This window comes from Gymnoscopelus microlampas, assembly GCF_963454915.1.
Source record: "Gymnoscopelus microlampas genome assembly, chromosome: 4".
Classification (NCBI taxonomy): domain Eukaryota; kingdom Metazoa; phylum Chordata; class Actinopteri; order Myctophiformes; family Myctophidae; genus Gymnoscopelus; species Gymnoscopelus microlampas.
The window spans coordinates 26,186,130-26,213,186 of record NC_139941.1 but is presented as its reverse complement, the minus strand read 5'-3'; the positions used below and the strand labels follow the sequence as shown (position 1 = coordinate 26,213,186).

At 40.7% G+C, this 27,057-nt stretch overlaps 2 protein-coding genes across 2 annotated transcripts; one reads left to right on the top strand and one right to left on the bottom strand.

The window, feature by feature from the left end:
- Positions 1-1,655: 1,655 nt before the first annotated feature.
- me2 (malic enzyme 2, NAD(+)-dependent, mitochondrial) lies at positions 1,656-21,438 on the top strand. Its single transcript, XM_084054019.1, has 15 exons — positions 1,656-1,801; positions 7,145-7,280; positions 12,974-13,107; positions 13,769-13,918; positions 14,117-14,192; positions 15,911-16,072; positions 16,192-16,405; positions 16,802-16,899; positions 17,519-17,632; positions 19,205-19,316; positions 19,541-19,683; positions 19,865-19,967; positions 20,164-20,234; positions 20,398-20,496; positions 20,914-21,438. The coding sequence occupies exons 2-15, from the start codon at positions 7,167-7,169 to the stop codon at positions 21,070-21,072; spliced, it is 1,749 nt and encodes a 582-aa protein (XP_083910145.1). The 5' UTR covers positions 1,656-1,801; positions 7,145-7,166; the 3' UTR covers positions 21,073-21,438.
- A 1,019-nt stretch (positions 21,439-22,457) lies between these two features.
- On the bottom strand, positions 22,458-26,255 carry LOC311042920 (zinc phosphodiesterase ELAC protein 1-like). Its single transcript, XM_084054020.1, has 5 exons — positions 26,030-26,255; positions 25,180-25,386; positions 24,802-24,860; positions 24,325-24,535; positions 22,458-23,747 (listed from the first exon to the last, which is right to left on the bottom strand). The coding sequence occupies exons 1-5, from the start codon at positions 26,184-26,186 to the stop codon at positions 23,269-23,271; spliced, it is 1,113 nt and encodes a 370-aa protein (XP_083910146.1). The 5' UTR covers positions 26,187-26,255; the 3' UTR covers positions 22,458-23,268.
- Between the last annotated feature and the right edge of the window lie 802 nt (positions 26,256-27,057).

Below are 27,057 nucleotides of genomic sequence, written 5' to 3'. Positions count from 1 at the left end.
ATGTTGTAGAGCTTGTAGATCGGCTATTTTCGGAGTGTTGGTGTAGACGGAAAAAGAGAAGACCAAGTACAGAGCCAACGCCCAACGGTCAAGTTGACTTAATATTTAGGGTTTAAAAAAAGGTTAACTAGCTGAAAATACACATTAGCATGAATCGAACTATCTATGAAATCTATGAAAAAGTGTAATCTTCAACACAGTTTTATACAATATGTAGTGGGGGGTCCCTGCTTCATCTCTTTCTCAGCTAAGGGGTAGCCTGGTAAACCCTCCCTCCGGAAATCTCATTTCCATTAATGAGATTTCCGGAGGGAGAGTTTATCAGGCTAGCTAAGGGGTCCTTGGGCCGAAAAACGTTCCCTTCTCTAGACCCCTGCTCTAGAGAAGTAGTTTGACAGGTATCTGAGCACTGATCCTCTGAGTGTCTTTAAGAGGAGACCCATTGAGAGATGCACTCTATAGGTCTACTACCTTATGCCAGACAAATTGAGCTGGGAGAAGGTGAGTCCTGGGGGAGAGGCCTAGTAGTAAAGCAAGGTCAATTTCATACACCATGTATTGTAGCTGTATGTCTGAACCAGGAACATTAATCCAGACTAATTTGCGCCTTTTTTGGTTTTGTGTTCTTATGATGATTCAACACACACACACACACACACACACACACACACACACACACACACACACACACACACACACACACACACACACACACACTCTCTCTCACTCTCTCTCCCCTTTTGTGTTCTTATGATGATTCATTACACACACACACACACACACACACACACACACACACACACACACACACACACACACACACACACACACACACACACCCTCTCTCCGATGATTCACTGTACACACACTCTCTCTCTCTCTCTCTCTCTCTCTCTCTCTCTCTCTCTCTCTCTCTCTCTCTCTCTCTCTCTCTTTTACTGTTGTTTTTTCTCTTCTGTTTGTACCCTTTTAGTAATGTTTATATGCGCTCTTTTTTGTAACGTTGCTTGTTTTCTGTATGGGGACTACGGATGGAAATGGAAATGTCCCGTCCAAATCAACGTAAATAAATAAATGTATGCTCCTCGAAAATACCTCCTGCGCAATGTGCATGCTTTTACGGTACGTGAAAAGGAAACCCCAGGCAGTGTGTCATTGGCTAAGCGCGTGGATTCTCCCACACGGCTCTGTGCGCTCTCTCATCCAGGGTTGCCATGTCGACTTATTATAAGCGTCTTTGGGCTTCTTTTTCTGGGTTGGGGTTGCGTTTTTTGGGGCTTGTTTCTAATGTGTAGTTGCTTATTTGGGCTTGTTTACTAATGTCGTTTAAACCAGTGGCTCTAAAACATGTTCTAATAAATTCATTTCTAAATTAATATGTATTTGTCTGCGGACCACTCCCATCTGAAATCTTTTTATGCCAGGGACCTCCCATACAAGATTTATTTTGTTAAAATGTCATTGTTTTCAAGATTATTTTGAAAATAGTAGATCTACAAGCTCATGACGCGTTGTGAGCGTGTAGATCATCAAGCCATGTTTAAAGGGCGAAGGGCTCGCTTCTTTTGGGCTTGTTTTCATAGACCTGGTTGCTTGTTTCTCTCTCAAAACCTGTCAACACTGCTCTCATCTCGTCTCCATACAAGCCTGTACACACCGACCAACGAACACACACGCATCTGTCAAGGAAGGAAGCAAGCGGTCGAATAGTTGTCTTTTGAGAGACCTTGAAAGAAATGTCGCATTTTAGTCTATAACTTCGCAGTGAAAAGGACAGTTATAGAACCATATTCAACCAAAGGTAAGAGGACGCTCTAGTCTCCGAAAGATAACACTCTGCGATGTAAGAACATTAGCCGTTTTGTCTTTTGTGTGCTGCTAAACAACGTTAGCCAGCAGGAGGCTCTGCTAATTGATGACAGTATGTCGGCTGGAAACCAACAAGTGCTGCTGTGTTTTCTCATGTCAACGAGACAACGAACATATACTAACTCATATACTAACCAGTACTAACATATTATTATTAGCCTCGAACGTAACTGGCAGGTTTATATAGCCTTCTGACTTTTGTACTTCTCCTACACACACATGTACAGTACACACATCTTAAAAACAATGTGCTAGCCTTGGATCAATACTATCATAGATGTATTTTATCGAGTCAATGACTTTTACTTTCGTATCCATGATACTCTTGGGCTTCACCCCCCAATTGCCACTGGACATCCGCGCGGAAAGCCCGTACTTCTCCGTAAATGTACAAAGAAAACATATAAAGTGCTGACCCTGTAGCCCCGGATGTTAACTTGACATTAGGAACCCGTGTGCACTGTATTAGCCCGTATCTTTCAATATATATGTTTTAATCCCGTCTTTGTGTTGGATTCTGTTCCTCGTAATTCCTCAATGGGTGGTAGTGACGGCTGACGGGGCGCATCCGGTGAAAGCCGGTATTACACTCAATGTAAACAGGAAGTAAACGAGGGGGAAAATACCGTTCAGACACAGACGGGATTAAAACACCTACTGTATCTATTGAAAAAAATACGTACTAATGCAGTGCACAAAGATTCCGAATGCCGAGTTAACATCCGGGGCTACCGGGTAAGCACCTTATATTTTGCTTTTGTACATGTTCGGAGAAATACGGACTTTAAGGGCGGATGTCCAGTGATAATTGGGGGGAAATCCCAAGACGATCATAGATATGCAAATGTCAAAATTGATAAAATACATCTGATAGTCTTGATCCAAGGCTAATAAAGTGCTTAACTTCAAGCCATGGATGTTACCCCTCGAATCGGACCGCTTGTGGTTTGAAATAAATCCGTATTGTTCAATAATGAGGCGTTTTTATCCAGGTTGTCCCGCTGTGCCTGGAGTTCTCAATATGTCTACGTTTACATCGAGTGTAATAACGGCTTTCAACTGATAAAACAGCGCTACAATCCTCATTGAGGCTCATTGAGGACCCAAAAATCTCTGTCTCGTCCAAGGCTAGTTATAGTCAGAAAGCTGGAACTCTTCTTCGGAATCCCCAGTTCAGTTGTATAGCAGCTGATACTTGTGAGTGGTTGACTGTTGTCAGGTGTTACTGTTTTCTTGCTAGAATTCGTATTTTGTATTTAGCAATATACATGCTTCATGCTGACTTCGTACTGCATTCAGACATCCTTTGTCTGATCATTAAACAGGAATAAGTGATCAACTAATGTTAGCAAACAGAAAGCACCAGTGAGAATTTCTTACCCACAGAGGATGGGCCAGATGGTGTGTGTGTGTGTGTGTGTGTGTGTGTGTGTGTGTGTGTGTGTGTGTGTGTGTGTGTGTGTGTGTGTGTGTGTGTGTGTGTGTGTGAGAGAGAGAGGCAGACACTACAGTAGTAAGTCTACATTCTTAACATATCAAACTAAACCCACACCTGAAGCCATCTATTATAGTGATTCATAAGTTGTAAGCCTGGTGTTTTCTTTGTAACGGTGTTCTATATGCACACCGTATATCTAGGTGTGCCCTGGGATCTTTTAGCTATGCCAGGTGTGCCTTGGCACCAAAAATGTTGGGAAACACTGTTCTAGTGCACTTGGATCCCTATAAAAAATACTATTACCTTATCAATCATTATATGGTTGGGTGTGGGTGGAGGTGAGGATTAGAGAGGATACATAGTGAAAACAAAAGAGTTTCTGTATGCAGCGTGGTTTCCTGAACAAGAAGACCCATCCCTACAGCATATGTCTAATCATTTTCACAGTTACATACATTCTACTCTACCTACAGCACGACCAGTAGATGAGTTGTAACAGATATAGATTCCTAATTTCCTATGTCATTACAGGCAAAGAATCTTCAAAACATAAAAAAGTCAAAATATAGAGAACATAGCCGATCTACAAGCTCACAGTGACGTGTAGTGAGCTTGTAGATCTGCTATTTTCACAATGTTGTTTGCACAACACTGTTGTGCTACAAAGTATATCATTGTGCATATGTGGTTAATCGATATATTGATATATAAAAAATGTCAAAGATACATATATATACTTTAAACCTGATTTTTGATTTATTTGATCAACAAAGTAATCGCTACTAGTTGCAGCACTACTTGATAGAGCAGTGACTGTCACTCACTCATCGCGTTTCCACGCGACAGAGATGATATATCATAACTATTTAACAGCTTGGCCTACTTCCATTTTTTTTTTAAACTTAGCCCTTTTATGTTCTCAAGATTCACTGTAAAACTGCACTTAGCCTTACCATGTCTTAGCCTTGCTTGTTGACAAAGCACCAAGCTGCTCTGTGCAAGGAAAGGACATTTAAAATAGAAAATGCCTACAATTCCACTTCCCCAAACAACTTGCTTGACGCTTCAGTTGCATTTCCCCTTAGTGTCTGAACTTGTAGACAATGAGAAGGTAAGCACATTTTGTATTGAACAATAATTAGACTTAAGAACAAGTAAGTGGTCCTCGGGCTCTCTGTTTGTAACTCGTTGCTACAAAATTATTATTATTATTTCATTTGAGCTGTACAAACTGAACTATCAACAGCCAAAACAATCTGTCTATTGCAACAATATTCCAAAGCTTTAAAGGAGTAGTTCACCCAAAAAATGACTTATTTGATATCAATTACTCACCCTATGAAGTTTTTTTTTGTTTTTGTCGCATTCCTAAGCCAATAATTTGATGACCGGCGGAAAGATGCTTATGTCTCCGGTAGGAGACTCAAAAGAGACTCTTTGAGTGTCCTACCGGAACCATAGTAGTTAATCAAATTATTGGCTTAGGAATGCGACAGAAACACAAAATCTCCATGAATTCAAGGCTTCATGGGATGTGTAATTGATAGAAAATAAGTCATTTTTTGGGGAGAACTTCTTTAAAAACAGCTGTAACGAAAATGTCTTGAAAACATCAAACATCACTCATAGAATTGAGGGGAACTACGGCTGACCGCTCCACAGGACACAGAGCACCATCGCAAAAAGCTTTGTACTGACGTCAGTGTGTTAGTATGCATGACATAACAGCTACAATAACTGAGCCTGTGCCAAGCCAACAAACAGCATATAGGATAGAGGCCATGGTGGCATTGACTATGAACTGTACTCACTGTTGTGCAGTGGATGATGATAAATCACAGAATCAAACAGGCATGACTGGATCTAGGCCAGTGGTTCTCAACCTGTGGGTCGGGGTCCCCACATGATTTTGGGGAGTCCCCAGATTACAGTGAAGGACTTTTAAGACCTTTTTAATACCTCAAAAATTGAAAGAACATTTCAAGTATAAGAAATTCAATTTGAATTTGACATTTTCTACAAGCTTGTAGATCTGCCATTTTCACAATATTTATCTGTGGAACTGAGCCAAAGAAAATGTAATGTCTCAACTCGTACAATTCCAAGTGCTTGTCAGGGTGGGAGGTCCCCAGTTCAAATATGATTAATTCGGGGGTCACAGCCTGAAAAGGTTGAGAACCACTGATCTAGGCTGCACAATAGAATACACTCACTATGGGAGTTCAGTTCCAAAATTGTACTACTTTCTAGCTTTCCTTACTGTCAAATAAACCACACAATCATAAATGATAGACTTAATCATTTGGTAATGACTGGTAACTGGTTATTGTCACAAGACTTGACCTACTTAATGTGACATTAAGTTAACTCAGCACACAAGTGCTGAGGTAAGTGCTGCCGAGGCAGCACAGATTTTTTTTTAAAGTTTGTGTTACAGGCCCTGTTGATCAGGATGTGTTATCTTTGTTTATTCCCTTCCTCAATTTGGTCATCCTTTGGAAGAGGATTATGTCAATCTCCAAGGTTTTCTTAGATTAAACTCTAAAGTGTTTCTCTCTCTGCATCCAGATAATTCATTTTAGACAGCTGCCGTCATTTGTAATCCGTGTGTGTGTGTGTGTGTGTGTGTGTGTGTGTGTGTGTGTGTGTGTGTGTGTGTGTGTGTGTGTGTGTGTGTGTGTGTGTGTGTGTGTGTGTGTGTGTGTGTGTGTGTGTGTGTGTGTGTGTGTGTGTGTGTGTGTGTGAGAGAGAGATGTGTCTAAATATGTCAGTGGCTTAAATGTGTTGATTAACTTTTGACTGGATGACATGCTAGGATGCAGCCAGTGTGCTGATGACGTTTACTGTAAGTTGAAAGGTCACAGTGGATCTGTGGAGCTTTGACCCTTGACATTCAACATTATATGCACAGGATGTTCTCACAGGACTGTACTGTAGGTCACCAGTGTGTTTTGGTGTTTGCTGCTTGATTCTGTCTGCTGTTTAATGTTATCAAATTAAAAACAGCTCAATCATAGGTACCGATTTATGTGCGCACAAGTGGGGGCTCAACTCAACCCCGACTAGCCCAGCCGCGACCAAAAAAAAAAGTCGCGGCTATTGTTCTAGGTGTTGACGGCGCGTTGACGGCTCTCTATGAGCCACGCATTTGCACCTTCAGGGCTAGTGGAGCTGCGCCCCACTAATAATGGTACTGTAAATCTGGGCCCCGAAATCTGAGATTGTAGTGGGGGTTCGTCATTTCTGGCAGGGGCTTATGCCCCCATGGTGGTGTTTTTTTAATTTATTTTTTAGGGCTTGTTCAACTCAATATTATATATTGAACTGGACATTCAGTTATTTATAATCGATAGTCAGATTAACCACTTTAAGCCCTGTATTGTACTTTGTTGTACAATGAGAAAAGAGAACTGGGGGTGGCAGTGGCTCAGTAGGTAGAGCGGCCGCTTGGGAATCAGAAGGATCCCGGTTTGATGTATGGTTTCCTTCACCGGCGGTGTGTGAATGGATGACATTGGAGAGTGCTTTGGATCAGGCGCTATATAAATGCACTATTTAGAACTAAGAGGGCAGTGTAATAGCAAAAGTGTATAAAATAATCGTTCATTAATCGTTATAGAGGCAAAAGTTTGAACTAATTGTGATTTGAACTGAAGTCATATTGCCCAGCCCTTACTCATAGTACTGATACCATTGCCCTTGAAGTCACTCTCCATGTCATGTGCTGCAGGGTTTTCAAGCTTTTTTTCAGCAGACCCTCAATTGCAAGGAAGAGAGAGTAATAATAATCACACATTTGTCTCTGTTTCCCCCTTCACACGCTGTCCCACTGACCAGACCAGACCAGTGATTATCCAGCATGTTGTCCAGGCTACGGCCAACCCTGTCCCTGAGACCCTGTGTCTCTGCATACAGATGGGCACACACCAAAGAGAAGGGAAAACCCCTTATGCTTAATCCTCGCACCAACAAAGTAAGTGTATTACTATTGTGTGTGTGTGTGTGTGTGTGTGTGTGTGTGTGTGTGTGTGTGTGTGTGTGTGTGTGTGTGTGTGTCTGTCTGTGTCTATATACAATATGTGTGTGTGCTGTGTGGGGGGTGAACAATATGTTCAGCTCATTTGCTCCAGATCCAGGTAAATTAGGCTACATAATTATATAAAGTAGGCTAAGTAGTGGCATAAGCCTTGACAGATCAACCCACATCCTTAAACACAACCACACCAAACCCTTGTCCTACAAATGCTGACTAACCTTAACTAAAGTTAATTAAACGAACGCCAATCCACCAAAAATAACATCAGTGTCATTCCAAATTGTGCAATTTCAGACACATTATATGTAAAACTGGCCTGTGAATGTTGATGTCCACTACTGGGTTTGTCTTTTGTAATATATGTATTTTTCTTTGCCAAATACTTTCCTCATGTACTGAAGTTTCATGTCCACGTTCTGTCCCCGTACCGTATAACCCCTCACCAGAAAGAGGGCGAGTAACAGGCCTTCTTGTAGAGTCAGACGATCTGCCATGTAGAGAAATGGTCAAGTCCATTAACATAACCTAATCAGTCTGGGTAGACCTAGACAAAATCCTTTCTAATTGAATTAACTGACTTCTAACTGTACTGTATCACGTGTTTTGTTTTGTTTTGTTTTTTCCTGTTCCCATAATCCATTCTGGATTGTGATTACTGATTTAATTGTGTTAAATGAAACTTTCAGTTTGCCCTTTTTAGGCTTTGTAAACAAGAATCGCATAGGGAAGATATGACAAATACCTTAGAAATATAATACAAATATACAAAGCCTGTTACTGAAATATACAAAGAAATTGTGACTGTTCCAATAATGAAAAAAAAAGTACTCTGGCCAAAACAGGCCATATCCTTAATAATAATTATACATTTCAAAACAGCAAAAATAGCTGATCTACAAGCTCACAACGCATTGCACCGTGATATGTTGTGGGCTTGTAGACCTGCCATTTTCCCTATTTATTTATGTATTTATTTATTTAAATGTATGAAGGTTTTTGAAATGTTTTTCCCTAAATAGGGCATAACAACAATTATGCAAAAATAATTGCTATTGGCACAAATAATGCCACAGGTGATGATGTAATAATTGTGACAGGGCTACTCAGGAGATGTTTATCTCAGGTTAAGAATAGCAGATTGTATTGCTTGACTTTGAAGGACTGAGTTTGACATGGAGAGCATCCTGCCTAAGAGGATCTGTTTTCCTTGTTTTCTTTTTTTATCTCTATTCTTCCTATTCTTGACAACTGCACATGATGGGAGCTTGTACAAAAAAATAATTTCACTCACTTTTTTACACCTGTAAACCTGTGATGTGACAATAAAGAAGTTGTTCTTTAGTTGACAATAAAGAAAATCCTTTCCATCTCCAACTGCCATAGGGTTAGGCGTACATATAGGCTCTGTCTGGGAAATGATAAAGCTAATGATTTGTTTGAGTTGAATTTAGCAGGTTCCACCAACCGGGAGACCTACTCTATTCCACAATTATTAACAGTCAGTTCCAGACCCATACCATAGCAGTGCAGTATTTCTCAAGGATCTTAGGTTGTTTGTAGTGGTGGCAGGCTAGCTACAGCCAGGCTTGCTATAGACAAGTCTGTGTTTTAACTGTAACCTTGGTTTCATCATCATTATCATAACCTTTATTTATGCTCGGAAATACAGTTGAGGGGCAGGCCCCTCAGAACACAGACAACAACACAGAACACAACACTCAACAGGCAGAGTCATTCACATACAGCAACATCAAAGTACATAAATCAGAAGACAGAAAAAACACTCAACCAAAATACTAAAAAAACTGAAAATAGATAAACCAAAATCCTTTTAAATAAAGCAGTTACAATCTTGAACAAAGGTGTTGGAAACTACTGCCCTGAATTGACCCACAGAAGGAAGAGGTTTGCTTGCATATACACAGTATTTACTTACCTGAAACCTGATCAATTCTAGTGTCTGTTAAAGTTCAAATACGCTTATTTAGATACTAGGCTGCGTTATAATAACATTCAGTTGCCCTGTATTTGTTCTTGGTCAGCAGTAACGTAGATCATTCTGGTAGCAGTTATTATGCAGTAGTTGCTTGCTGCTGAATGAATTTAGTTTGAAAATAATTGTGTCGCAGAACTCAAGTATTTCGCTATATCTTAGATGTTGACCTTGTACATAAGTCTTACACAGTAAAATGTTACTTTATCCATTTGTATACAAATGTTATACAGCCTTATGGGTCTATTTGGTGCTTACATTTAATGAGTTATTTTAACACTTGTTTATACTTGGTTTGTTACTGTTGTGTCAGTCACCGTTCATGGCAAGTTAGCCCTACGTCGGTTTGTTTCTTGTACAGTAGTTTACAGTTGCAACACTCGGGTTGACACTAAGGGTTGCCCTGTTGCCCGAGACAAGTAAAAAAAAAAGATATAGTGGAGTTTGCTTTTTTGTTGCCTGAATTGGCAACAAGGGATTTTTCTTTCATTATTTATTTTGGAATGTTTTTAGAGATTCGGAAGAACTTGTTTGTTTGCTATTCACACATGGGATAAAGTCCCAAATAAGTTGGGTCGTGTGTGTGTAGGTGTTCGGTCGTGTGTGTCCTGTAGCTTGATGCAGTGGACATATGCCTGTCCTTGTTAACGATCCTATTTCATTTGATTCTTCTGGGTCGTTCTGGGCCTCGAATCTGAAGATGATGCTACATATCAGTACAGTTCAGCACAATTATGACAGAAAACAAGTCCTGGTACATTGTTTTTTCCCGCCTATTTTGCATAGGGACTGGCTAATGGTGACACCACCACACACGCTTGCATGATTTCAAATTTTCAGGCAAGTTAACATGATCTTCAGGCTGTAGAACAGCCTGTAGCCTGTTTTTGACCGATGGGCGAGAGCTTTTGAGACTTAGTGTCATCTTATCTGTGCTAATTCTGCTAAATATAGCTTTCCAGCATGACACAGGGCAAATGAGTGTACCTCATTTGAGTGGCTCTAGAAACAAATGGAATCCATATTCATTCATTTAATATCATCAAACCATCACAAACCATTAGATTTCTGAAGTTATGTGTACGTTTAATGTGTTCTTAGGTTTAATTGTATCCAGAAACTTACATGACCACGCTATGTTCTGGAAAGCAGGAAGCCTATCTCATTCTTATGTTCCATGATTTTACCAAGCATAGACATCATTACCAGAGAAGCAGAAGATTGTCATGAGTTGCATTTCAATACCGGATGACACTTAACTTGACTTGCACTTCAGAGAAAAAAACTGCAGCGTGCTGCTTGTTCCTCTGCCTCTGTTTCCTCTGTCCTCTGCCTTTCAGATCCGGAGAGAAGTCTAATGTTAAGAGTGCTCCAAGTCTTCCACAATGTCTGATATGATATCATGATATGATACCGATGCAATCACAGGAAATTATATTTTTTCAGTTAAGTTGTGTAAAATAGGGCATGTTTCTGCTTCAAGTGACTTGCCTTTAATCTCAGTCATACAAAACAATAAACTAAAAGATCAGGCCATTTTGTGTATTTCACTTTGTACTGGAGTGGAATGAAATGACTCACCATGATTCAGCATTATACTGGGACAGCCCCCCTACACCCAAAACTCTGGAGCTAGTTAGACACTCACTCACGTATGGCTGGCGCACACACACACACACACACACACACACACACACACACACACACACACACAGACATTATGGTTAGCCTATTGTGCCTCTTTTGGCTCATGTTTCAATGGAGGCTGGGCTAAGATGCATATACCCAATTTACATGAACATGAAAGTACATGCCTATACATCCTTCCCCACGTCCCATGTGCTTCCACTTCTTTGTTCATGGGGTGTTTCTCTCTACAGTGTTCCTTATTGGCTTTACTCCCCTCTCTCACCTCTTTCCTCTTCCTCTCCTCCCCCCAAAAATTGCCCCTGCCCCCTGTTACTTTTCCTCTTCTCCCTCAGCTGCTGTCCCCTCCCGGTCACACACTTCTTAGAATGTTCATAAATGTTCAGAGAGAAGAACATGAGGGCATGTTCATGTTTCTATATATACATTATTTCATGAGGTACCGGGTAGTGACTGTCCAGTGACCCAGAATGGGTTCAAGCATTCCCAAGTGTCGGCATGTATTTTGCATCAAGACTAATCCTATAATTGATTCCTCATTCATACAAATTTTACCTTGTTGCGAATATAAATTGCATTGTTTATCACTGCGTAATATTCACGTTCTGTGTGGATGTACTCGTGACACAAACAGCATTTTGAATTATACAAAAAAACGTCCCCCAGTGTGTAAGGATCTTTATCGGAGTCCTCTAGAATCTTTAATGCTTTAATGCTATCTCAGCATGAGGAAATGTCCTCTCTGAAAGTAGCAGCATAGCTGGCACTGGTCATAACAAACAGACACAAGTGACGAAGATGGAATGGAAATAGAAATGTTTGGCCTTGGCATTTGGGGGGTCAGCAGCATAGCAGACCCTCTCTTACAGTACAACGTGTTAGAAATCTTAAACCTTAGCAGACCTACCTATCTAGGAAATTGTATATAGAATCAAATTTAGTTTTCACTATCAGATGTTGGCCTGCAGATAAATGAACAACCATAGGCCTATGCAGTACCTCCATCTCGATACCTTCTTGTTTTTGCTGTTGCTGGGACTGATAATCAGTCATGTAAGCTGGATTCAATATCGATCTATAGAACTAGGTTTACAAGGCTTAAGCTTTTTGAAAGTTTTTGAAAAACACACTACATGGGCCTGGTTATTATTAGGCAGTTAGTGGAACCACTGCTGTTATTTATACTTAGTGGGACAAATTTGTGAATCCATGGATCTCATGTAAAGTGAATATCTGGTGACCAGTCAGTTAGTCCACTCTACAGCTTTCAATACCACCATTCCTGGAACCCACCCTGACCTTTAGAAGCTATGCTTGGCATTTCACAGCAGCACAAGAGAGAGAACTTGACTCTTTTAACCTTAGGTGATAGTACTGGACTGATTTTAGATGGAAGAAAGCAAGCCTTACCGCCCTTAACCAACTTGTACACTAATTACTGTGTGTGTGTGTGTGTGTGTGTGTGTGTGTGTGTGTGTGTGTGTGTGTGTGAGTGTGTGTGTGTGTGTGTGTGTGTGTGTGTGTGTGTGTGTGTGTGTGTGTGTGTGTGTGTGTGTGTGTGTGTGTGTGTGTGTGTGTGTGTGTGTGTGTGTGTGTGTGTGTGTGTGTGTGTGTGTGTGTGTGTGTGTGTGTGTGTTGAATCTCAAGTGTGGTGAAAGTCAAGCTGCAGTGCGTCTGTCTCACCAGTTGTGTTTGATGCATACTGCGTCTTTAAACGATGCAGTCTGCCAGGTTTCACCATGGCTTCTGTGCCCACTTTGTATTGTCTCGATAATAAAATGCACAGAGGGTCTCAGAGGGAATTGCATTGTCTCCCCCTCTTTCCCTCCAATGTCTATTCCTTGATTCATCCCTTGTAACCCCATATATTTCTATGTAAGGATAGAATAGCCTCATCACAGGAAATGAAGGTTTCTTTAATAATAACGTTGATGAACCATTCCTCCTCATCCATCCACTCATCCCTCTATTTTTGTTTTTACTCTTCCAGGGTATGGCCTTCACCTTACAGGAGCGACAGGTTTTGGGGATACAGGGGCTGTTGCCTCCCAAAGTGGAGACTCAGGACAACCAGGCCATGCGCTTCCAGAGAAACCTCAAGAAGATGGTGGACCCACTAGAAAAGTAACAAAGTCATTTGGTCAAAGCTTGTTCATGATGGCTAGAACGTTGCAGCTGTTATTTACTGTTCATAATGAAGGATTTCATCTCCCTGCCTGCCTGATTCATACTTAGCTGCTCGAGGGTGTCGTGTACCAAAAATAGCATCTAAAAGATCACACATGTTGGGAACTTGTAGATCAGCTATGCTTGGTGCGCAACACCTGCATGCAACCTGCATGAGTTTTTGTTCTTTCTTTCTTTCTTTCTTTCTTTCTTTTTCCTTTATTTATTCAGGGAAGCCCATTGAGAGCAAAGCTCTCTTTTTCAAGGACGCCCTGATAACAGCATCTAAAACAAATGAAATACATACACAATGAAAAACCATAACAAACAGTTGAATCAAATTACGATCATCACAGATACAAATAATATATATATATAGTGTTACATGATACAGGTGCAGTTACTATGCAATTAATATTTTGCTTAGTAACTAATCCACTTAGTCCACTAATATTATAAATGGAAACAGTGACCTACTGCAAATGTTTGGTGTAGTATCCCTTTCATGCAACATTGATCTCTTCCCCTTGTGTTTTCCCCCCCAACTATGTCCTTCATCCTCTTTTCATCTCTCCTTCCCGTCCTCTGTTTTACCCCCACCTCCTCTCTCTCTTCATAGGTATATCTACCTGATGGGCATCCAGGAGAGGAATGAAAGGCTGTTCTATAGAGTGTTAATGGAAGACATAGAGGACCTGATGCCCATAGTCTACACTCCCACTGTAGGCCTAGCCTGCACACAGTATGGACACATCTTCAGGAGACCCAAGTAAGAATGTAGTTATGGTATAGTCATAGAATTTGTTGAAGTATTGTAAAATAAATTGTCTAATGCTAAAAACACTGAAGAAAAAAGAGACGTAAGGATATTTTCTATAGTATATTGTTTGTTTTTTCTCCAACCCTAGAACCTTCAAATTATACTAGCCACCATTTTTCCCCCTCTTTTCTCGTTTTCTCTTGCCAGAGGCTTGTTCATCTCCATTCATGACAAAGGCCACGTCCGCTCCATCCTAGACAACTGGCCAGAGACTAATGTTGCAGTGAGTACCTGACAACTACGCTGTTGTAACATCAACTGGCTTATTTTATAGGTGTACACCAAGGAGCATATTACAGAAATGGGAAATGGATTGCATTATGAAGTGCCTTTTATCCAAAGTGCATTATTTACAATGTATTTCACATCCACACACCTATGGTGGAGGGAAACATGCAAGGCACCAACCTGCTCACCAGGAGCCCATTAAGACCATCATTTTAAGATATCTTTGGCTATTAAAAAAATAGCAGATATAGAAGCTCATAGCTTAAAGCATGAACATTTTTGCAAATCTGTACAAATGTCTTCTAAATCCTAATGCTGTTATATCAGTGGTCCTCAACTCAAACATTTTCATGGTAAGGACCCCCAAAATTATGTTTTTGGCCGCCGATCCCCATCAAAATATGTTGTTCCAGGGACCCCCAGAAGCAAAGATTTGAGTTAAAAATGTTGTTAAAAAAAAATATATATATTCAAAGATTTGCACAAATGGTCAAGATTTTTCTTTTCTTTCTCGCTATGAGCTTGTAGATCTGCTGTTTTTGAATAGCCAAAGTATAAAATAATGGTTATAGCTCAAATCTAAATGACACAGATGCGTTCCCGGATTTAATGGGTTAAGGACACTTCGACACGCAGCCAGGAGGAGCCAGAGATCGAAACGTGAACCAACTCCCTCTTTCATTCCAAGACGACAGATGTGGTTAAAATGTCCAAGGTTTTTGTCTATTTAAAAATGTCTCTCTGGCTAGCGGGTAAACCTCGACAGAGAGGAGCTATGGTGTCACACATGCCTGCACCCTCCATTGCTCCACCCCTCTTTACCATATTGCAGACCACTGAAATCTGATCGTGACCCTGACTTTATGCCTGACATATACTTTGTTGAGTGCCGTGTCACAAATGGCAGATCTACAAGTTGCCAATGCATCACAGCGTGTCGGCAGCCTGCAGCAAAGTATAAATCACCCTTAAAGAGATAGTTCACCCCCAAAATGACTTCTATTCATGGATATTTTTGTTTTTTTGTCGCATTCCTAAGCCAATAATTTGATGACCAATAGGAAAAAAGTCATTTTGGGGGTGAACTATCCCTTTTAAGTTGTCAGTGATTGACATCCTATTACTGTTTACCAATTGATCGGGAAATTTACTAGAAATTGTGTGTGCCACAAAAAAGTGTGTGCCATGCACATTTTCCCAAAGACGATCACAAGCAATCTCATGATGAAGTCAAGAATGATACTGAGGGCAGATGCCATTCCCTTGATGTATCACCCCAGAAATGCAGCTTTTTAACACCTTTCCACCTTTTTGGACAAATAAGTACGTAATCGGAAGCGACCAGCTCTTGGTTTGCACTGGAACATTTAGGACAGACTCACCTACCAACCAACAGTGTCGTTATCTAACTGCATGGTCGCAGCTACATTGGGGTAACAGTAATACCAAAGAGTCATTATCAAGGAGCAAACGCGCCTTTAAGATAAAACATCACAATTTCATATTACAAAAGCAATCCTAGTTAGGATAGGAAAATGGACTTGGTAACAGTTCTGAAATGGGATACACAACTCAAACATGGTTAATTATTTATCGGATAAAATAGGATTATCAGATAAGTTATGATGTTTCTGTAATACGTACACCGGAGTGTGCCATTTTCCATGAGCAGGTGCTATGGTGTCAACTTGTGTCTGTACTCTATCTCTCTAGGCAGTAGTGGTAACTGACGGAGAGCGTATCTTAGGTTTAGGGGACCTGGGCGTGTATGGAATGGGCATCCCTGTTGGAAAGTTGTGCCTGTACACGGCCTGCGCTGGAATCAGACCTGAGAGGTGTCTACCGGTGGTGATCGATGTTGGCACAGACAACGAGGTAGGGGGAGGTGTTCAGCGTGTATGTGAGTGAGTGAGCAAGCAAGCAGCTGTTTTTCTACACTATACTGTCCTAGCAATCAATGCATCTCTCTGATATGTCCATGCCCTTACCCCCAGACCCTCCTGAGGGATCCGTTATACATGGGTTTGTACCAGAAGCGTGACCGCTCTCAAGCGTATGACGACCTGATCGATGAGTTTATGGAGGCCGTGGTTGACAAATATGGCCAGGACACACTGATCCAGTTTGAGGACTTTGGGAACCACAACGCCTTTCGCTTAATGCGGAAGTACAAGGAGAAATACTGCACTTTCAATGACGACATTCAAGGTGTGTGTTTACAAACTTGAACACAATGTAAATCATAATTTATGTTTAGATTCAAGGCTCTGACATACACTGGTAGCTGGCACCTGTAACATGTTTCAGTTTTTGAAATGGTGCTCTCATTCCCGAATCACGGCATACACAGTATTCTGCTTAGTTTTAACCTTTTGTGATTTTTTTTTTAATAACTGGGCTCTTCATTTGACTCTGAAGCCTGATTTATATTCGTCGTACATCCTACGTGTCTACGTGCCATGTGCCGAAAATAGACAATCTATAAGCTTACATTGCATCACGGATGCGATTGAGTTGTGAGCTTGTAGATCTGCAAGTTTTGGTGTGTGTGTGTGTGTGTGTGCACACGCACGTGTATGTTTATCCTGTACATATGTTTAACAGGCACTGCAGCAGTAGCCCTGGCTGGACTGTTGGCAGCTCAGAGAGCTATTGGTAAACCAATCACTGAACACAGGGTGCTTTTCCTGGGAGCTGGAGAGGTAGGACATAATACTGTCATCCATCTGTCCATCTGAGGCATGGAGAGACCCACAGATAATATGAGGATACAAACGGATTGGGGAAGTTGTTGAACCTATGAACTTGAAGCTAAATGTGTAAGATGCTGTGTTGCAAGAGTATTCTTTTTCAAATGTAATGTCCCCATGGTAACTTTTTCCCACATTTATAAATCTTGTAGCTCCCCAGTACAACAACAGTTTTCTCCTGTTTTCCACTAAGCAGATCCAATTGAGCAATTGTGGTTTAAGGACCTTGCTCAAAGCAATCGCAAGAATAGTTACTGATCAAAAACATCTCTTACCTACAGTATAGGTTTGCATACAGACGTTTACTTTGTTACATCATTCCTTTTGTACTGTTGTTCTACTCTTTGACGGTTTTCATGCCCTGTCTTGGAATATTTACCTTTTCTCCTTTCACCATAGCTGTTGCTGCTCAGTGGCCAGTTGTAGAAGACTGGTTTCACTGGCCAATTCCTACTGTATGTGTGTGTACATCTGTTAATAATGGAGCAGGGCAAAACAAATAAACAGATTTTGCTTCAGACGTAAATGTCATAAATTGTCTAAATATAAGATATTGTGGTCTTGTCTGCAGGCTGCCCTGGGCATTGCCAACCTGATTGTGATGGCAATGATGGAAAGGGGGATGACCCAGGCTGAGGCCAGGAAGAAAATCTGGATGTATGACAAACATGGACTACTAGTAAAAGTATGTTTGTACTGTGTATGTTGTAAAAGGCATATTTAATGTTTGATATAAATGACTGTGTTGGTGGTTGCTTGTGTAGATGCATTCTATTATCTTCAATGTCCTAGCCAATTAAAATGATGACTTCTGTAGTCCTTGGGGGGTAGATGTTAAGAGAAGAACAAGCAAGCATCTGTTAGTATTATTGTATGGTACAATAACAGTGGTGACTGGTGAACCCGAACCAGCCCATTTGCCTCACTTGCACACAACCACGCAAAGGCACACAGCAAACCTGCACACTGCAACTGCAGAGTGATTCAACAACACCTGAGCCAATGTTGAAGGGACAAGATTTGGCACCACACCAGAAGGAAATACAATGTAGTTCAAATATTTATAATTTCATTTCCTACTATGTTGTATTAATTAAAGGTAGGGTAAGTGATTTGCTTTGGTTAAAATAAGTGTTAAATGGCTCTATATTCTGATAGTACTCATTGCTATAGAGTGTTTGTTCAGTAACAGGAGTCTCTATGTCTCTCCAGGTCTTTATTAAACATAAAATGCATTTTCGTTTCAGTTTCAGTTTCAATTTTATCCAATCAGGACAGAGAACTCAATCAGGATATAGATTAAACAAGTGAAATTTGAAGTGATGACACTAAGAAATGAGCAGAACAAAATTGAACTGGAACACTATAAAAATGAAGCTTAAAATGGGTACTTTCTCCTGATTGGCTGAGATTTTGACACCTACCGAAAAATGTATTTTCTGTTTATTAAAGAGCTGGAGAGACGGGGAGACTCCTGTTACTGAACAAACACTCTATAGCAATGATTACTATCAGAATATAGTGCTTTAACCTTTTAACAAAATACTTTTTGTTTTTTAACCAAAAAATATCACTTACCCTACCTTTAACAATGCTTACCAAGTCAAAATGGGACATTTATCGTTTTCAAGGTATTATGTCCGAGATAGGTCAGGAGACAACACGGATCTCAAAGTGATGAGTTCTCTTTCAATCAAGCTGTGTTGACTGGTAGTGTGCTGTATGTGCGCCCTCTGCTGGCATACATGGTGCGTCCTTTGTGTCTCCTAGGTAGACCCCCAGGTCTACCTAGCCAGACAATAAGCAATAATTTCTCTGCCTTCGAGTCTGTTTGTGTCTTGGACCTGGTAGTACAGTGTTTAGTGGTTGTAGTCATCTATATCTATAAATTCATTAATTGTGTCAGAGTGTGTGTGTGTGTGTGTGTGTGTGTGTGTGTCTGTCTGTCTGTCCATCTGTCCATCCTGGGCATAACTCTGGCACCGCCGGACCGCCGGAAACTTGTTGACACTGCATTGATATTGGTGTATACTGTTGATGTCGCTGTTGATGAACAGATACCGTACTGGGTACTCTTAACTTGTCTCAACATGTACAGCGAGTAGTACTCTCACCACTGGTACAACAGGTATTGCATAACCGGGTGGGGCATGCATTCCCAGCTTCGTTCCTGACTTGCGTGGTCCCAGAGTAAGCCAGTGCCCAAAGGGCACCGGTGTAGTATTAAACAACATGAACACTGTCTATTTGTATCCAGAACAGACCCCAGGAGACTGATGGAAACCAGGAAGCATTTGTCCATGACAGTCCAGGAGATGTTCAGAGCTTCCTAGATGCTGTCAACACAATCAAGCCCACCGCCATCATTGGTAAGAAATTTTGCTACTAATTTCTTGCAAAAAATTAAATGGCTCAGGTGTTTAAATGTTTTGGTTTATTATTACCTCTACTGCCTTAAACAATTAATGTATGCAACATTTATATTTACAGTACTTTTTCATCGCCTCATTCCAAAAGCGGGCTTATATGGTTGTATGTAAATATAGAAAACACCAGCTCATCAAGTAACCCAGTTCACTCTTCTCTCCTATAGGGGTGTCAGGAGCTGGACGACTGTTCACCCACGATGTCATCAAGGCCATGGGAAGCCTGAACGAAAAACCAATCATCTTTGCCCTCAGTAATCCCACCACCAAAGCTGAATGCACTGCAGAGGATGCCTACACACTCACTAACGTAAGACCTTTTCTGTCTTTCTCTCTCATGTCCCTTCTAAATATTGTATTCCCCCCCCCCCCCCCCCAAACAAAAGCACTTGGGTACTTCGTACTTGCCCTATCAAACAACAGTTGTTTATCCCCTTCTCTGTCCCCTGCTGTGTTCTGTCCCTCTGTCCTCTGTGCCATCGTCTCCACAGGGTAGATGTCTGTTTGCCAGTGGCAGTCCGTTTGATCCAGTGACTTTGAGCGATGGTCGTGTCTTCACTCCTGGTCAAGGGAATAATGCATACATCTTTCCAGGTGAAAGTGAATTTAACTGTATTGGAAAATAAAAACAAAAACAAATTACAATAAAACAATGACCTGCTGGACAAGAATTATGGTCATGGTTAAGAAAACCAAACAATGTACAAGTAAAATATGACCATAGAATAAGATGAATATAATTCATGTGTGTGTGTGCGTGTGTGTGCATGTGCACGCTCGTGCTCTACAGGTGTGGCCCTAGCCGTGATCCTGAGTGGAGTGAGACATATCCAGGACACTGTCTTCTTGGAGGCAGCAAAGGTCATTACTACAGATCCTTTTATTGTCCTTATTTCAGCTGCATATTTCCATTCAACTTACAATTAAATGTATTTCCATTAACATCACTTCTACATTAACATTATAATCCATCTGGCCCTTAAAGAGCTAATACATTAATGCTGTGTTTTGCTCTCCTATTCAGACATTGGCAGAGCAAGTGACAGATAAAGAACTTGCAGAAGGCAGACTCTACCCTCCTCTGTCCAACATCAGAGAGGTCTCAGTCCAGATGGCTGTCACGGTGAGCTTCCTCAAAATAATTCTATGAAATTTCAACTAAATATTCACTACCACTTACCAATAAATAACTGCTGTTAAGCAAGACTAAGAATTGTCTTTCTTGATCTGTGCTAGGAAATCATGGCTTGTTGCCAATTTATTAATTAGGATGAATGTGAAACAAAATCTTTTGCCTGCAAGCCCAAAGTTGTTCTACTTCAACCATAACTTTAGCGTCCCTGGCTTCCTCTTTCTCGAACAGAGGTCACAATGCTTAACTATTCTGAACCTCCTGATCTGCCCCTCTGACTTTTTGAACCGATGTATTTCAATGGTCATGGGCGCTACCCTGAGTCTATCTGTTCCCTTTTTGTCTCTGGCTTTTCTGTCACTATGTCTGGACAAATGCTAACCATCTCTCTGTCTCTTCTTCTTACAGGTGGTGGAATACGTCTATGCCAACGGCATGGCATTCCGCTACCCTGAGCCTTTGGAAAAGGACAGCTTTGTGCGTTCTACTGTCTGGAACACCAACTATGACTCTTTCCTTCCAGACATCTACGACTGGCCCGGCGTCAACTTCAACCCTAAAACCTAGACTGGAAATGGGAGAGTCTGTAGGTCCTGACTGTGTCACCCATTTCATTACTTTCAACAAGTCGGCACAAACGGCTTTGTAGGTCAATGGGCATACTGTCATTAGATCTGTGAAAGGTTGGAATAGGAATCAACAAAGGGCATTTAAAGGGGAAGATGCTTTGGAACGGGATTTCATACTTTGAAGCTTGATAGGAAGGAACATTAGGTCGTTCACACAAAATGTATACCACACTAAGTGTGTTATATATTGCTTTTAATAAAATAGTAAAAAGGATAAAGGTTGAACCAAACTTTCACATCTGAATTTATGATTTATGAATCCCAATCCAACAAAGCTTTGGAGCGCCTAACCATTCAGCTCACCCCTAGAACCAACAAAGGCCTTGTGTAAGAAATATAGGGAGTCTATTTTAATTAGTCGACAGTTTTAAAAACCTGAAGGTACAGATGGTGCATTAAAGCAGAGGTGTAGAGATATGGGACCTTATACTGGGAGAGAAAGGGAGGGGACAATGTAATTCAGGGGTCGGCATTTTGAAGATGGACCTCTATAGTTAGAAATGATTTAACACACACTAGGAAAACTAGAGCTGAGTTGAAACCAACATCTATTATTTTGTCTTGAAGGTGTTATTGTATTTTGTCTATTTTTTTATGGGCTTTTAAGATGTTTTGACATTGTGTTGCATTTTGTAATGACTCGCCCTCTTTCGCCTATGGATTTGTTGAGTAGAGAAATATTGTATTATCCCTGCAGCCAACATAAGATTGAGTCCCTAAAATAAATAACCTTAACATGAATGAATATAAAACGATGAAGAGCCTCTGTGATAAAAGAACATCTACACCTTTAGTCACTTACACCCAGATGGAAGAAAGGAAATCTTAGAACAAAAAGGGTCCTGAAGAATGTGACCCCTTTCTAATACCCATAACTGAGATCATTCATATTATAGCCAATGAGCACATTCTCCAAATGTTCCTTAAAATGTTCTTGGCCACACCAAGCACTATAACGATATCATTCACCACTGTTATAGTTGTGATGTGTATTCTGCCATCCACTTGAGTTATAACTTTTGTAAACGTCTTGTTAGTTATAGTGCTTGGTGTGGAAGACCCATTAGCTGAACCCACAAATAAAACTAAAATAAGGAATGACAACATTTTGCTAATAAGCAAGTGCAAGAATGTGCCTGTATGCATTTAAAAGTAAATTACATTAAAAGCAACCTAACTTTGGTTAATACCTTCTAAGTGTTTCAAAATTAAGCTAAGGAGTGTGATGTTTCTTATTTGTTTCAAAACTGCAACTACAAACTTCAATGGAAAACGAACACTCCAAATTTGAGAAACTCCTCCTAATAATTAAATTGAACAGTGTGGCAGAAATAAATGTATCTTTAATCATACTTCAAATACAGATAAAATGCAATGGAAAAAAAAACATCACTTGATAAGAATTGTTTCCTATCAAACATTTAAGAAAAGTTCTTAAAGTGTTGCCATTATACTGTGTTTATACTGTATGTACTTGTGATGCAGGTGAAACTGTACTTGTACTTGAAAATATTTATAAAGTTGTATTACGTATGTATGTCTGCAGTCTTGGGTGGATCTCAACTCATGAACTGGGCACCCCAAGAGCTACAAATGTTCAACACTAATCTATTCCAGAAAATAACGTTCAGAACTTCAGACTCTCCACCTTTTGAGATTAATGCACATCTCAAAATGCTACCTTAAGTATGATACTATGCTTTTACATGTAGAATATTGCTTTCATCTTTGTTTGTTTGCAGGTCTAGGCCTCTGCAATGTATTCAAATCTATACATCTCTAGGCTTAGTGGGACATCGTTTTTTTTTTTTTTCTGGACCAGGCACTGTATAATTGCTAACCTCAGGATATTCTACTAGAAGCTTCTAGCCAAGTACCTGCTCAACACCAGACATCTTTGCATAGTGACACATTGACTCCATATATTTGCATAGCCAAAGAACATTTAAGTAGTCGTACTTAAATGTAACAAATACTACTTAAATAGAACAAATATCATTGTAATGTTAAGCTATTAAATAATCATGAAATTATATTCAGTTGGTTTTACTGTTTAAGGACACCATTTTATTCTATTGTGTTTTCTTTTTGAAGATTTTACTCTTTATATGATGGTGATTGGATTGGATTCTGTTCATTTTCCATTTTTGAGTGGTATTGGCAGAGTGAGAAAGTCCTCAGCCAAAGTCACTTCTATTCCACTCCCCTGTAGAGCGTCCTCCGCCTGTATCCTGAGTTCTGTAATGTCATCATCATCCCCCTCCTTATGCAAAGCACACGGCTTGTACCGCTGACTAAAGTGGTACAGTACCAGTCTCCGTGCACAGCATGCCCGGGCCACCGCCGCAGCCATTTTAGGTGTACTGTGACCATGGTCCACTGCTTTCTCATGGTGCTCATCTCCCAGGGTGGCCTCGTGAACCAAAATGTCTGCTTTGTTGCACATCCGCAATGGTCCTTCTCCGGTGACTGAGCTACAATCCCCTAGAATGCAGACTTTTCTTCCCGGAATGGCCTCCTCCAATACCTCACTAGAGGACACCACACGTCCGCTCGCTAGGGTCACTGATTCGCCCGCTTTCAGGCGCCCATAAAGTGGTCCTGGCTTCAGACCTATGGGACATAAAAAATGTGATCAGGCAAACCATCCATGTACTGTGAGTGACTGCTCTTTGAATCTGCCTGGCATTAAAGGTGCAACATCTTCTAACCACTAGATTGTGCTTGTGTTCACTTCCCATTTCTGTAGATAACTAACACCATGTATAAGCTGCACATTAGCATTATTCCACATTATCCAGTTATAAGTCTTACATTGCTTTTTTATTTTAATTTTTATCGTACAACCACTGGTGATTTACAACAAAAACAAATGACCGTCATAAGGCCATGGACTTGTCTTGGGCAAAAGCCAAACACTTTGAAAGTATTTCACCTGAGAAAAAGTTTAAAAGCCACTAACACGTAGACTGTCCTGCTCCTCATGTTTGAGTGGATTAAAAACAGAAAATTGTTAGGTGGTTTTAGGACTTTATTAGATAAGACGCTTTACCAGCAAACCCATTTCATTCACTAAAGATACACTGACTGAACTGCATGGGAGTGTTTGTTAAACTATTTTATTGGGCTGGCAAACTTTTCTAGAACTGACTGATAGATAAACTAGTAAAAATACTGGAAGTCATTATACCCAACTCCCGAAGCAGTGCAGTGTTGAGTCTCCCAGGCCGATCGTGCTCTTGAATGGAGAAGCCAAATGATGGGATACGGTGGAACAACCTGAAGGCCTTGACCACAAACCTCTTGTCCTCTAGGAGGTGGTAGCAGTCAGTGGAGGCATCGAGGGAAATGGTCCTCCCAGGACGCTCCTGAGGGTGGAGAGGACCACATTCTGCTGTCATCTAAAGAAGAAGAAAAAGAAAGGAGACCAGATTAAATCAACACAAACAGAAGACAAAAACTAAAAACGTGGTATTCTATCACAATGCACGGAAGAGTAAAATATGAATTATTTTGCACTAGTGCAAGCCTGTGCCCACGTCTGTTTCGTCATGTGCTTGTGGGTGTGTGTGCTGCATGGCCTCAGACTCGTGTAGTTGTATTGGTATACAGATATTTGTGGAATTTATAGCTAGATGTGAATAATACAAATTAATCAAATACCTACTTCAAGGCTGAGCTGTCCTTCTGGTGGACTCTGGTCTGGGGTCGGTTCCAGTTCATGCACTAAATTGTAGTTAAGTAAAATTAAAGAGTGGAGAGGAATAGAGCAGATCAGAGAAACAGAACATGAGACAGTTAAATGTAATTAGAAAAAGGAACATTAAATCCCCAGACTTGGAGTAAATTAAATAATTTAGTGCACATTTAATTTGTAGTTGTGCTTTGCTTTCTATAACAGCATATCAATAGCTGAGTGGTAGTGAGCCTGCCAGCTAGCACTCCTGAAAGGGCAAAGCCTTGTTTTTAACATATCCAACTGGGTTAAAAATGTGTAGTGTGGATGTTGTGATGTGTGAATTCAGCTTGGATATCAATGACCTGCCTGCATAAGGGAAGAGAAGTTGTGACCCCGTCAGACCAAGAGTCACCCTGAGGAAGTGCCTAAGGCCCCGGGGCCCATAAATATCCACGCAGGGTAGACACTCTGAGGGACTTGGGTTGGTGTTGAGACTCACAGTACATAGGAGTCCAGGCAGGCCAAAGAGGTGATCCCCATGCAAGTGGGAGATGAAAACTTTAGTGATACGACCTGTATGTAAAACATGGAAAATATTGCAGTAGTCAATACAGATGTAGCCAGGGATGTACAACAGTGACGTGTTAACTATGTGACCCTTCCATAAAATTAATACACAAACACAACACAAACCTGATTGATTGATTGAATACTTTATTGGACAGAAATGCAAACAGCACAAGTACAGTCATTCATACACTTGGTCTAAAAGGATAACCCAATTCCATTGAGATCCTATGTATACAATTCATCAACATAGTATAAAAAAATAACACTAAAATACCATATCATCAATCAACAAATATAAAACAAAACTACTGTACAGAGTAGGGGGAAAAGGGGGGGAGGGTGAATGCCATCACCTTTCTATTCTTTGGGAGAAGTGAGTTTACCTCCCCTTTGCCTGAAGGTGGATTTTCAGGCCTGTTTTTAAGTGATACACATTGTTTAAGGGATTTCAAGGCATTCATTCCACGCTTGTTGGGTGGCAATTCAGTAGAAAGAGAATGTACTCATGTTTGTTTTATAGGTAGGTGGGTGGGTGTTACCAGGTCGTTGTGACGTCGCTCCCGCAGCTAAATAAACAACAATGGGTATTTGACATGAAAATGTTTGAGAACCGCGCACACGTAGACCCTATTGTTCACTCACTCACCAGCTCTCAGCTGACTCTTCATGATCTGGGTCTGGGTTCCTTCGCCGCAGTCGAACAGCCAACAGTCCCCCTCGGTCCTGAGGACCAGCGCCGAGGCTCCGCGGTGCGGGGCCGGGTAGGCAGACCCGGTCCCCAGGAAGGTCAGATCCATGCTCATTTTATCCTGGAAAATAACCTTAGAACAACTCTTGACATGAACTGACCGGGAGCCACGTTCCACTTCCAGTTGCAATGTAAACACAGGCTCACGGTGATGACGCACAACACAAGCGACGTATGTTTGTATTAAAGACCCACTCTGGTATTTTCCCTAAGATTCCTTTAATCTTATAAAAAGTAATGTAATAGCAGATAGTAGTTCCCACACAGCAGGAACAATATAACACCAACGTGCCTCATGGACACATAATTCTTAAAAAAAAAAAAAGAATGTATTGATTCGCGCCATGTTCGCATTGCAGAAGGTGTGCAACAACTTATAAACAGAGAGAAAAATATTGAAGAATAGAAAAAACACGTTGTACATTGATTGATTGATGTACTTTATTTAGTAAGACATGAGAACAACAGTACATGGAAGTACAAATTCACAATACGAGGTCTACTAAACTGGAAGACTCATAAAAGCACTGAGCTTGTTTCAAATTAGTTCCCCACGCACACAAATCATGATGACATATATAAGAGACAGACAGATATACACAACTACTATAGAATGTCATACAATCAGTTTACAGGTTACTGGTATGAAAAATGAGAAATATGTACAAAAGAAGAAGGAGAGAGGGGGGGGGGGGTAGGAGGTAACATGACATTTAAGTACTGAAAGTAATTAAGTACTCATTTTGCAGAATGTCCCATTTCACAAGTTTCCAAAATGTATGAAACTGCTTTGAAAATAGCAGATCTACAAGCTCACAACGCATCGCTTTGGTACTAGTTGTGAGCTCGTAGATCGGCTATTTTCATAGGGGTGAAGTGGTTAATGTATGTTTTGTAATAATAATAAAAATGTACAAAGTAACTAG

Bases quoted from the DNA above. Each gene is read 5' to 3' on its own strand.
- me2 (XM_084054019.1), top strand. From the start codon at position 7,167: ATGTTGTCCAGGCTACGGCCAACCCTGTCCCTGAGACCCTGTGTCTCT. The intron at 7,281-12,973 runs GTAAGTGTATTA...TTACTCTTCCAG, and splicing joins TTAATCCTCGCACCAACAAA to GGTATGGCCTTCACCTTACA. The intron at 16,073-16,191 runs GTAGGGGGAGGT...CCTTACCCCCAG, and splicing joins ATGTTGGCACAGACAACGAG to ACCCTCCTGAGGGATCCGTT.
- LOC311042920 (XM_084054020.1), bottom strand. From the start codon at position 26,186: ATGAGCATGGATCTGACCTTCCTGGGGACCGGGTCTGCCTACCCGGCC. The intron at 24,861-25,179 runs GCAGGTCATTGA...ACTACAATTTAG, and splicing joins ACTTCTCTTCCCTTATGCAG to TGCATGAACTGGAACCGACC. The intron at 23,748-24,324 runs GTATAATGACTT...TATGTCCCATAG, and splicing joins TGCACTGCTTCGGGAGTTGG to GTCTGAAGCCAGGACCACTT.